The sequence below is a fragment of the Astyanax mexicanus genome, chromosome 9 (genome assembly GCF_023375975.1).
Source record: "Astyanax mexicanus isolate ESR-SI-001 chromosome 9, AstMex3_surface, whole genome shotgun sequence".
Lineage (NCBI taxonomy): Eukaryota > Metazoa > Chordata > Actinopteri > Characiformes > Acestrorhamphidae > Astyanax > Astyanax mexicanus.
This window is the reverse complement of record NC_064416.1, coordinates 21,002,123-21,015,620: the sequence shown is the minus strand read 5'-3', so window position 1 is coordinate 21,015,620 and position 13,498 is coordinate 21,002,123. Positions and strand designations below refer to the sequence as shown.

The 13,498-nt window shown below is 35.6% G+C and overlaps 1 protein-coding gene across 4 annotated transcripts in view; it reads right to left on the bottom strand.

Annotated features, from left to right (window-relative positions):
* Positions 1-409: 409 nt before the first annotated feature.
* Positions 410-13,498, bottom strand: part of nr1h4 (nuclear receptor subfamily 1, group H, member 4) — a 192,904-nt gene continuing 179,815 nt past the window's right edge. For all 4 annotated transcript variants that reach the window (XM_049483604.1, XM_007250549.4, XM_015606138.3 and 1 more), the window contains 6 exons: positions 12,569-12,711; positions 11,284-11,382; positions 10,955-11,054; positions 10,416-10,562; positions 3,716-3,829; positions 410-1,326 (listed from right to left, as the gene is read on the bottom strand). In XM_049483604.1, coding sequence (XP_049339561.1) covers positions 1,088-1,326; positions 3,716-3,829; positions 10,416-10,562; positions 10,955-11,054; positions 11,284-11,382; positions 12,569-12,711 — 842 coding nt within the window. In that variant the 3' untranslated portion in view covers positions 410-1,087. The remainder of the gene's footprint in view (positions 1,327-3,715; positions 3,830-10,415; positions 10,563-10,954; positions 11,055-11,283; positions 11,383-12,568; positions 12,712-13,498) is intronic.

The window sequence follows — 13,498 nt, the reverse complement described above, 5'->3', positions numbered from 1 at the left end:
GCCCATTTGAACAGATTATCTCACATTTCCTTTAATATGTTTTTGAAACATAGGCGAACATTGTACTATTATTTAAATACTGCCGGGTATTTGCAATTTGGTAAATTCGCAAAACTCTTGCTTTGTGGTTTAAAGTGTGAAACTGATGTTGCTAGGTTGTTGCCTTGATGTTATTTGATAGATCAGTATTACATTACAAACATTACATGATTGCTGTTGTATTTAGGGTGTTTGCAATGGTGTTGATTAGTGGTTACTAGTAGGTTGCTGTGGTACCCCATGTGGTAGGTTGGGTGTTACCAGAACATTTGTATTGTTAACACAAATTTCTGCGCCCCATTTATGTATTCCTGTGGAAAAAAATCAGTTAAAAATCCTGTGCTATGCAGAACCATGGATCTGATCAAAATATCATTTGATATATAATTTAATGTGCAAATACAGTACTAAATGTCTGATCATTAAAGAAATTGAGCACTTTAGAAAAATAATACATCATTCCTTTTCTCCAAAAGTCCAAAAACACAAAGAATAAAGACATTTATGTTCTTTTCCCAGAGTATCAGCTTCTCCCTTCGGGTAGGAGATTCAGAGTGCCAAAGGGTAGAATAATAAGGTACAGAAATTAATTTATATCTGCACCGATCACACTTCTTAATGCTAACAGATAAGGATGTGGATGGAAATCTTACATTTGTTATATTTATTTTAGTATTTTTACTGGCTTTTATGCTTATGTTCATTGTATTGTATTGTCTTATATTGTATTATGTCTGTTGAAAGGCTTATGTGACTGTATTGTATTGCCAATTCAGCGGGAAGCAATCTTGGGTAGCCCAAGAAAAATTTCCCCTGTGGGGGACAATAAATTAAAGTCTAAAGTCTAAAGTCTATTTATTTTACGATTCTCTTATGCAAATCTCATTTATCTAAATGTTAGGCGACATCCAGGGATGAACATTTAATATTTATTACAGTCAGTCCTAAATTTTGAACTGTTGTTCTGACTCTGTATCAGAGCCAAGCCAAGCTTGTCATCTGTGTAAAAACATTCAGTGAAAAGTCTTTGGGATTTCTTGCTGTAGTGTCACTGTACGTCCCAGATTTCACAGAGCAGGGGGTTGAATTTGTGGTCGCTCGTGCGCCATGACTCTAGCATCTCTGCATGATGATGATTAAGGGTTCGCAGCTCGGTCAGACGGCCCAGCAGCCGGGCGAAGTGCTGGGGCTCCTGAGGGTGCTGCAGCTTGCAGAACCTCCTCAACACTTCCAGCACGGGCTCCTGCAGCCGCTCCACTGCCTGCTGGTCCTTCACATATGGCCGATCTGCCAGGAAAAATCACCAGAGAGTAAGAACTGTGTGAGGGTTGACCTGATCCAAAGAACAGAGAACACTGACTCAATGTTCTATAACATTCTGATACTGATGAGCAGCTGTGCACCATTTTTACTTTTTTTATTATTATTATAAGTAAATGTCTAAATGAGATCTACTATGGGTAATCTGCAGCCTATTCTTGTCTTGTACTATGTATAGGAAGATTAGAGTGAATAGTGAATTAGGGTGAAAAGGTTGAATAGGGTGAATTCTATGCTCTAAACATTAAGGGCTGGTGTCTCAGACAGGGACTAACCCTAGGTGTACACTATATTTTTAGTTCAGTGTAAAGTTTTCATTAAAATGCTGTGTAGTTCATTAATAGACATCTGTCTTTTTTCATGGTACTGAAAATTATTTTATGGTTTATTACAATAGTTCTTTAGGGATTCTTCAATTTTAATCTATGGAGAATCCCCTTTAGGTTCTGAAGAAAAGGGTTTTAGAAGAAAGGCTTCCTTAAAGCACCTTAAGGTGTTTTCCCACAGTTTCAAATTGAAGAACACCTAAAAGTTCCTCATGGAACATATTCTGAGACCTAGCGTCTGGACAAAAATGAACAAAGAACATAATTAATTTTTTCTTTAACTTTCGTTGATTTTTCTTTCAATCTCTATACTTAATCTAAAAAAATCTAATCCCCAAAACCCTTTTTATGAGTCTCACGAGGATAAAGATTTCCGTGTAATGTTCACGATGCATGACTTTCTACCCAACAAGAAGGAAACTGGCTGTAATAAAAGGCTATTCATTCTGATGTTAATCAAATTTCACGCAGCAGCATTGTTCATTTCTTCAGAAATGTTTTCAGTTCAGGCACCTGTGTTTAAAACATTCTAATCCCTCATAATAGGTTTCTGAACTGAATATAAGTAAATGTCTAAATGGGATCTTAACTACAGGTAATCTGCAGTCTATTTGTATGTTATGTTTCCGTTTAAAAATATATATTTTTGTCTTCGAATAAAGGGATTAAACAAAAGGATAAAATGGATGCAATTAAGATAAGAGATGATGGACAAGTTGTAAAGGACTTCTTTCGTTTGTGATTCCCAGCACAGTCCAACACTTTCATTACTGATCAGCAGCTGTGCACTGTTTTAGAGTCATTCTGACCAGTAAGACAGGGATTAAGTCTAGTCTAGGACTAAACAGCAGTTTAAATGGAGATTTACCTATCTCCTAAAATTAAACTATATTTATCGTTCCATCTATTATCAATTACCATAAAAAAAAGCTGTGTAGTTCATGAATACTTGTAAAAGTGCATTAAAATGAATACGTACTTAAATACATACTAAATGTACTATTTTGGAACAACTCATCACACCTTAAACATATTAAATACTTTAATATATTTTTGATATATATTTAATTTGTAATTATGCTAAATACAGCATAAAAGCATTAGGTTATGCTTTTGAGTGCTTTTTTTCATATATCTTCTTCAAACTTAGGTAGATTTAAATGTGTTTTTTTATACATAATTTTCAATACACTTGAAGTATACTGTAAATGTACTACTTTGTGTATTAATACATATATTGTGTACACCTTAGTGACACTGTAAAAAAAACTACACTAAAATGCACTTTAAGTATATTTATTGTGTATTTTCATTGATTATATTAGTATTAGTATATATTATAGTATATATTATATATAGTATATATTAGTATTCTTTAACTAATTAATCTAAAGTACACTTCCTTTTTGCAAGGGTAGATTAAATCCCTTTCTGGAACACTGCCCCAAGCATTTTTCAAAGTACTAAAAATGATTTTCATGGTTCATTACAATAGTGGAACCCTTTTTGTATTATATACATAGAACCATTTTTAAAAAGTCATATTAAGAACAATCTAAAATAGACTGTTTTGTATTTAAAGACCCTTTTAAATAGGAAAAAGTATTAAAATTGCATTAAATTAGTTTGAGTTGTTTCAGTTCAGGAGTACTCAATAGGTGAGTCCCGATTGTATGATGTGTGTTTGCACATGCACTAAATGTCTGGATGTTTGTGGACATCCCTTCCAATGGATGCATTCAGCTACTTGTACACCTGTGTAAATTGTTAGGTGTTACACACAATTGACTGTGGCAGAAATCATCATTATATAATTAAATGGAATGAATGTCTCTGGAAAAAAATATAAGGTCTGAGGAGGCCAGTTAAATACAATACTTGATGCTAATATCACATAAACCAGTGAGGAACTTTTACAGAAGTCAATGAGGAAAAGAAAAGCCCCTTGTGGGTTGCCATGTTCACTGATTCAATAATTTATTATTAACTATTTAAAATGGTATTCATACATTATGTTACTTTGTGCTCACCTGGAGACAGGATGGTGATTGCTGTAAGAAGTGCATGTTCTTCTTGCAGCATCTGCAGCTCCCCAATACTCTTATAGAAGTTGAACATAGGGGTGATGTACTCTTCTGATATGCCTGAAGAGGAAGGAGACACAGCAGTGAGGTTTATCAGTGCCCAGCTTTACTCTTAACAAGCTGTTTGCTTAACAATCTGATGGGTGTTGCTATCTTGGCAAAGGAAAACACATGTGCGCCACTGACTGATTTAAACCCTGAAAACACCCTAGACACCCATTGCTATTTTCACATATCTTTGCTATCTTCCATTTAAGAGGAAACGTGGCTCTTAAAAGGAATGGCAAGTGACACGCCGATTGGTTTATTGCACATTACACATAAAACACACCCATTATTAATGAAGAGAATTAGTACATGCTTTTTTGTGTTTTAAGCTACAATAGCTGTTACGACCCTATAGGTCATAATCGCTGATTATTGTTTTTTTTTTTTTTCTGTTTGAGTGTGTCTTCCTACTGCAGGTTACTGCGTGATGCAAACCTAAACTGATTGGTCACCACCAGGGGGAACCAACCATAAAAGGGAACAGGAACAGGAAGTGCGAGAGTGGTGCTTGGCTTCCAACATGGCTCCTGTGTGTTCCTGGTTCCCTGCCACATGGGCTGCGTCCAGAAACCCCAAAAGTGTCTCCTTTTTCCTACCGATCCTCCTCCGTGACCCGGAAACTGATTTCGTGACGCCATCTTGCCGCCTGTCCGAATACCGTAGGAGACGAAAGAAGCCGCTTAAAATCCACCTGTAGTAGGCTTCCAACGGAGGTTACATCAGTGTATCCTACTCCGGAAGACTTTTAAGGATTTTCCAATGACATCACTGCATCCACGCCCACAGAGCACGCGAAAATGGGGAAGGCAACGCCCAAATATACGTCATAAACATATTAATTAACTAGGTTCCTTATCTAATTAAACAGCCAGTAAAGCAGTAATATAATTTATAGTTTAGATAAACTGTATGCTCAGTAAAACTATATTTATGACCCTATGTGTATCATGTTATACATATAAAAACATATATTATTTATAATATATATATATATATATATATATATATATATATATATATATATATATATATATATATATATATATATATATATATATATATATATATCATTTTAATTAATTCATTTATTTACTTATTTATTTTAACTTAGGGACTGATGAGGAACTGAATCCCTCATAAGGCTGAGGGCTGCCAGAGTCACTGGCCAGAGATGCGGCCAAAAATGCGGCTGGGAGTAAACAGGATTTTATTGGAATATCTGAATTTTTAGCTGTGTGTGATAGTGTTCTGAAACGTGCTGATAGTGAGCGTTGTGATTGGCTCAGTTCAACGGTAGTCAACATCCTATCTAAAAGGGATCAACTGTCCCATTTCCCCAATTACAGCTCCTTCCCTCCATTCCTCCTCCTCCTCTCCTCTCCTCGATTCCTCCACCTTCTTCCGGGGTAGGAGAGGAGGAGTAGGAAAGGAGGAGTAGGAGAGGAGGAGTAGCAAAAGTTTCTGGACGCAGCCACGGTCTGTCTAAAGTTTGTAGCCGTTAAAGTGTTAGAACTAAGCTGATGGTAAAATCATGTTCTTTGGTGTGAACACTGTTGTTTCTGGTCTCTCAGTGGGGAGAAAATAAGCCTATTCTAACAAGTTCTCTCAGTGGGAGAAAGAGTTTTTTTTTCTCTATGTTTTCTCTTGGTTTGTTTAATTAGGGAGTTAGGTTAGTGATTTGTATTTCATTTTCTTTTCTTTGTTAGTTAAGTTAGTTCTCTTAATCTTGAAGTTAGTTTTGTTTTGTTTATTATTTTCTCTTTCATCCCTACTGTTATCTCCCCTTTGATTTAAGCCTTGTATTCTTTACAATTTGTTAAATAAACTAAACCTTTTGACTAACAGGAGTATGTGTGGTTGGGGAACCAGGAGGGCATGGGGGCCTCTTTATTCTATGTTACGGGCTGACCTAGACCAGGTCGTAACAAGCAAGGACACACTGACATGCCCTAAATCAATCTGCATGGTGCGCAGTTGTAGGCTCGCCTATATATTGCTAAAATAGAGGAGTGAGTGTTGTGTAAATGTAAATGTAAGTGTAAATGTTTCAGCCACTAACTTATTAACACTGTAGCCAATGTGCCACTGAGCTCCAGCTGTATTAATGAGTGTTTAGAAAATTCAAAAAAGAATTTAAAGAAAAAAAGAGTTTAAAATAATATTGCATTAACCATTTAAGATTTATAGTTACAAGCAAAAATTATATTTTATTTTTAACACCTCATAATTGGATTACTGCAGTTTATTGAATTATCAGCATACTCAGATTTCACAGATCAGAGAAAGGTCTAAAAATCAGATTAAGAAATATTTTTATCAATATCTGAATTATTCTCATATTTTCTCAAGAATGTGGATTCACGGAAACAGACCTTGGTAATTAAATAAGCTAAAATGATTTTAATACAGCCAAATTGAAATGATGTTGAAACTAAACAAATCTAAAAATCTTCATCTTCTAGCTTCCAGTTTATACAGCAAATGTATGTGTTAAAATAATTATTCCTCAGATGGAAACCTGTTGTATTTGGAGAAGTTTTGATTAATAGTTCTATAAAGCAATAAAAAAAGTTTCTTCTATTAATTTAAGCTGTATTATTTAATACAGTACAGAATACTTTTTCACCCTTATTGATAAGAAAAATAAAGCTACAGTACTTTAGAATCACACAGAAAATTTCAGCCAAATAATAATTAAACTAATAGTTAAAGTTAAATCATTCATTTATTATTAATACAATTATTACCTATGAAGCTGGACCTATTTCAGGGGTCAAACACTGCCAAACACAGTCAAACACAGAGCAGACATCTGGAGACCAGCTTTAACAGTAGGGAAATCCTGTACAACAGAGCCACTGGGTGGCAGTGTGCTCAAACACATTTAAAGCACATTGCGGATCCTGCAGTAGATTTATCAGTAAAATGATAAAAATATATTTACATAAAGATATGCTTATTTTCAGAGGTTATGAAAGCATATGTTGCCTTGTAAATATTAGGTAACTGTATTACAGCAAATCAAACAATTTACTATTAAATAATTGAACAGTAAGAAAGTAAAATTGAAGCAGGAATAGTGTAATAATCTACAGTATTAATTATTTTCAGCAGATTACTTCCAAATACAGTTTAGCCTTTTTGGATGGTGCAGTAATAACCAGTTTTTTTAGAGCATATTGCTTAAAGTGAACAGGCTTTTACATAGAGTCTTATGATCAAAAATATATATTCTAATATATTACAAAGTTGACTGTGCAAAGATTAGATGAGAAAGCATTAACACTAGCCTTGCTTTCCACTATTACTGGGCTAGATGTAACTGTATCTTGCATCTAGCATTTTCACATTCAGCGGGATTGGCAGGAACAGCCGTCAGTTCTGGCCGTGTCTCTGAGTGGCCTGTGTGCTTTGTCCGAGAGCATTACCATTGATATAATTATTATTCTTTGTTATCCATGAGAGCTGAAGGCCCTTTTCTGATGTTGATGTACAGCATTCAGTGTGAAGAGCCACGAGGTGATCTCACTCATTCAAATCAGCCAATCAGGAGACACCGTCAGTGAAAGGTCACTAGACACAACCCAGGGAAACTCGTTCCAATTACATTCAGTGATGATGTTTAAAGAGACCATATGCAGCTTTTTTAGTGTGTGTATAATTCTGATTAGCTCGGTTTGGGTTATGATGTTTTTGTAGGTTTAACCCAAAAAAAATTAATCACTTTCCAAACTCAATATAAAAACACTGGCTTGTTTTGTTGCTTTGCCTTTATGAAGGATACACTATATGGACAAAAGTGTTGGGACACCTGCTCATACATTGTTCTTTCTAAACAAAATCAAAGATAATAAAAAAGCATTTATCCTGCTTTTGTTGGAGTAACTGCCTCTATTGTCCAGAGAACGGTTTCTATTAGATTTTTGAACACAAAAAAACCTGAATACCATTAAATCTTCAAAATCTGGAGACATTTACTCCAAAAAAGCAGAATAAACCCTTTTTAAACCCTTGATTTTAGAAAAAAGATATTTCAGGCTAATATTTTGTGGCAGTATAAAAAACACAGAAAAATATCTGAAAGAATATTGTACTGCACCAAAATAAATGACATTTTATTTAGTACAGCAATCAGTCGAATCAAATATTTTGTTTTGTTAACAGACATTTAGAAGATTTAGATTTTATATATAAAAATAATAATATAAAAAAATAAACAATGTAACAGAAATAACGTAATAAAGCAAAAAGTCTACCATAATACTAAAGTGCAGAACATTTTGTGCATGCATATAAACTGCAAACATACACAATAAAAATACCCTTAAAGCTTCACAGAAAACAGACACAAAAAACACATGCACAAATAATCTGCTTTCAAGAATACTATTATTATGACAATATAATTTTTTTTTCCTAATTTCAAACCTTATAGCAATATTATTGTGTATGATAAATTGTGTCACACCCCAGTTCCATTACAGTGTATAGATCATGCATTGCTTTTGTCCATACAGTGTATAGATCATGTATTAATTTTGTCTATAAAGTGTATAGATCATGTATTACTTTTGTCCATACAGTGTATATATCATGTATTAGTTTTTCATTAGATCATGTTTATTTAGATAGGTCTCAAATGTACTTTTCTTTGATATGGGCACTTTAGAATGCACCTTTCCAGAGCTAAGATAAATATGATAACATGCTCACAGACAGGAAAAGAAAAACAATGATCTGGTCTCTGAGATTCGATACTAGCACCACACAGAGCTAATGATGTTGAAGTCTGTATGTGTGTATGTGAGTGAGGGAAGTTTTTGTATTTTCTTTTAACCTCAGAGAGATGCAATCAGAATTGAAGGCAGACGCCTTTTGTATATTCATTCAAATCCCTTCAGATGGAGAGATAACCTTTCTTCTCGTGCAAAAAAAAAATAGCCGAGAAAACACTCACATACACAAGCGCATCGCAGAGCCTTCAAAAAACAGAGAAATGTCAGAAGCGTGGAGAGCCAGAGCGAGAAGGACAATAGACCTCTCGATGTTTAGATAGAGAACAATGGCCTCTTCAGACAGTGGCTCCCCTTCTCTCTCCGACTGGCCTTTTGCCATGAATATTGTGAGTGCTCACTAGGGGAGAGAGAGTGACGCGCTCGGACAGATCTCTGCCGTGGAGCTTTCACAGGCCTGTGCGGGGATATGAATGGCACTGCGCTGAGCTGACAGCGCTCCATCACCTGTCAGAGGGCGGAGAAAACTGCACAGCTCTGGAACTGCACTCTCAGGTGGGGCTGAAAACAAGCTGTGCTTTTCTTACACAGGGTGAACTGGACTCCTGGATGATGTGCTTCCCAGGCATTGTTTAATCCAAGCTCCAACAGACATGTGGATGATCCAAAGATAAGCAAGCGCACCACTGCTACTGTATAATCTATACAAACCACCCCTCCACACACAAGAGCCCCCCTCATAGATAGACATACACATGCATTTGTTGACAAGCTGAGAGATAGAGAAGCTGCATCTGAAGTGAAAGAAGCATGTGGACGTAGGCAGTAGAGTAATATTTTAGGATTTTACACAAATATATGACTTATTTGGTTATGCAGAATTAGACAGTTTTGGGAGGGGTCTTGTGCAACTTCAGCAAAGTTATATATATGCAGCAGAGGTGTCCCTGTTAAATTGCTACATAATGTTCCTAATGGACTACCTTAATTTGCAAAGAGGCATGTTAAAGCTATCATTTCAATACCTCATTCTCATACTAATTAAAAGTGAATCACTGATTATTTATATAATAATAGTATACAGCTATGTCTGTTAGCATCACAGCTAACTTGCTCACTTGGTGAGACAATAGTACAAGTTGAAATAAGTGATGACAGGCCACAGTGTCATAACTAAAAACCTGCAAAAAACGTTCTGTATCCAGAGAAATTGTTTATCATCCTATTTAGGATTTTAATCTATCGATTTTTAATTGTGCATATTAAGCACCCCTAGTATTTACCATATAATTCACTGCAGTATATGTATATTTAATCTAAATATTATTCAGTACTTTTATTGTTGTGCTTCTCCTTTCTTCTCTCTGCATATCCCAGCTCTGCAAAACTAAACCCAGTGGGATGCTGTAGAATCTCTTTACGTGTGTAATCTACACCACTGCATAATCAAAGACAAAGCACATTTTCTAAGGTTCTTCTTTAGGCCAGACTGATGCATTTTTAATTAGACTTTTCTGGAGAAGAACTCTTGACAAGGTCAAAGTTACACCTGCTCATGAATCGAGTATATCCTGCCAAATTAAAGTAAGCATTCCATTCCAAATCTACTGACTCATTCATTGGTAATTGGCTTTTTAAACTTTAATGAAACTAGTCATAAAAGCAAAACTCACTGACCTTAGAATCCAAAGCTTAAATTACTCTGGGAGAAGTTTCCCAAAAGCATCAGTCTACACACTTTCTCTGTCTGTTAAGAGGATCCCTGACACTTTTTTTTGACAGTTTTTGAAAATCTGGGCCCTGATTGGCTAAATTCTGTCAATCATGTTCTGCAGTGTTCTTGTATTTGTGTAAAGGGAGCCTACCACTCTTTCTTATTCGCTCCTCCAGCACCTCTGTGTGTCCTTGTGGCTGTTTCCTGGTGAAGACCTGGGCAGAACGCAGGAACATGGCCTCGACTGCTGAACCCTTCAGTAGAGCAATCTGATCCTCATGATCCAGAGACTGGAAACCTGCTCACAGATCAGCAACATGTTACTGCCATTACCTCACTCACTTGTTAAGGTACTGAAAAAAGTGATGCACTGCATTTATGTGATTCATATTCATAATTTTTAACCCATATAAGACGTGTGGCCATGAATGGTCAGGAAAAATACTCAAACAGGCTTTGATGACTAATTGGTATTAATTTGAGTTTAATCAACTTCTGGGTTTAAAGTGTAGGTAAAGCTGAAAAATGTAAGTTAACATAAATAATGTAGCTCACTGTTACTCAGCTGTTTCTCAATGGAGATACCATTTGATGATGCAACACTAAATGTTAACATATGACAAAATGAGTTTATTTCTATTTTTAAGTTTAATTATAGACCTACATGCTTACATTCTAAAGTATTCTGACCTGGGATGTTTTTTGTGAATTCTACCAGAACCTGGACGTGGCTGGTTGCCATTTCCGTCAACAGCAGGAAATTCTCCTCAGTGCTGAACTGTTCCTGAAGCTGTAGAGACATAAAAGACAACTGAATAACTGAAACACTTTGTTCTGATGTAAATCACTACTGTGGTTGTTTTATGGCGTGAGGGGCTGATAACAGGATTTTATATACTGAGCTTAGCAGTAGCAGAGGTTAACAGCTATGAATGTTTCAAGGATTTAAGTTCTCATGGCTTCCTTTAAAATATAGTAATTGCATTTTTAATATAATAACCACATAAAAAAACACATACCAGTTTCTTGGCCATATCTGGAGGAACACGATGCTTGTTGTACGCTTCAAGAATATAATTTAGTAAAGCCTGCTGGTCTTGACTGAGCACCACTTTTTCCTAGGATTGAAAAATAGACATTTTGCTATCAAGTACATCAGCAGTGTTTCTTCAACTGTGTAGTAAAAAAAGAAAATCCTAAAATGTTTTAAACATTAGCAAAGTAGCAATATCTGCTTGGAGGTGTGTTGTGCTCATTACTGAATAACTAGCCAACTTTTGACCCTTTTGACAATTTTATTACCATTCTATAACACCATTTACTTTATAAAACTTTAGCACGAGCAGAGATATGTCATCACTACAGGGAAGGCAATTCCTCAAACTGTGGTCGAACCTTTTTTATGACACTTCAGTAAAATGATCACAGGTGACTTGTACTTTTAGGTAGTGCCTGGGATAGTGAAGTTACACTGGAGCACGTTTAGCAACCGAGACAACTACAATATGTAAGTGTCTCAGTGAATCTGGCTGTGTGTGTTTGTGCATGTCCATTTCAAAATATTATCTCTGTCTTAACAAACTCTAATATACCTTTATGTGACGAAGGGAGCAGACGAGAGGCGGACGTATAAGCGGGTAAGACCAACGAATTTATTAAATAACAGGTAAACAAACAAACAAATAAGAAGAAAACGAGGAAAATATAAATACATAAACAAACAGGGAAAATAACAAAGACCTAAACTAGACAAATAAATACTAAACAGGACTATGGAAATAAACAGGGAAACAAACGAGAAATCAACAAAGGTAAACAGAGAATAAATACTAAACGAAGAACTAAGGAACGTGGATATAACAATAGCAAATGTGGCAAGACAGACAACGGGAGTAGGTGCAAAGACTGACGAAGACAAAGTGGCACAGAGGACTATTTATAAGAACAAGAAACAATGAACACCTGGGGAAAGGGCGGAGAAACAAATTACACACATGTGATGGAAAATAACTGGGGAAACACACTGGGAAACGTAGAGAACACAGGGAAACAGAGCAGGGCGTGACACTTTAGTGCATTAAGAATATACATTTCCAAACTTAAAATGCACATTGATGCATATTAAATTTGCATATTAAATATTTTGTTTTACACCATTTCTATTAGTTTACTGATCATTTAAATGTTTATATAATATAAAGTGTGCAGTGTTGAAGACCTGGGATTAATATGCTTTCACATACATGTATGCAAATGAATACATACTAGTATCTAATTACATAACTGCTTAAACTTTACACTCACTTTACACATTCTGGTTGTAGATGTGACCTGTTTAGTGTCCCCGCTGTCAGCGACCTCTGTATCAGCTCCTGTGCCATCCTCTAGTGAAGACTTGGTGTTTTTCCTCAGCCTCTTGGATTTGCACTGGATCTCTGTTAGCAAACCTGCTTACAGACAAAAAACAATCCAAAATAAAGATCATGCTTTATTAAAAACACTTATGGATTAATGTAGACCTCCTGTGAACAACAAATATACCAGAATAATGTTTGAAATGTGTACAAATCTGTTTAGGGTTCGACAATATGAGAATATTTCTCATATTATGATAAATTAGAGCACATGGTTGCACAATTTGCTTATCTGAGTATATCATAACTCATAAATTACTTTTGAACTGGCTGTTTCATTACTGAGAGAGGCATAAGCAAGCTGGCTTAGCCCAGTTAAAGGTATTTACAAAATTATTGTTATGCAAAGTGTTTAATAGATTACTAATTACATTCATAAAATGGAAAAAATGAGAAAATCAGGCAAAATAAACAACTTGTTAATGAAGAATTTGAGTATATAGACTATAGGGACTGAAGAGTCCTACCAAATAGATGTAAGAACTTATATTTTATTGTCAATTTTATAGTCTAAATATATATTTTTAATTTCTATTCAGCTGCTAGTCAGCTGTATATCCTTATAACTGGTGATGCCACAACGTGTTCCGAAACATCAGCTCACAGATGCCTTGTGCTGATCGACATCGCCCTAGGAGTGATGAAGGGAAAGAGCATCATCTAGTCACCCAGAGAGACAGCAAGGCCAATTGTGCACTCTCAGGGCTCTGGCAGCTGGCAGCTGATGGCAAGCTACATGACTGGGATTCAAACCGTTTTAGACAGTGCTTTAGACCGCTGGACCATTTGGCACCCTTAAATATTATGTGCATTTTATTGT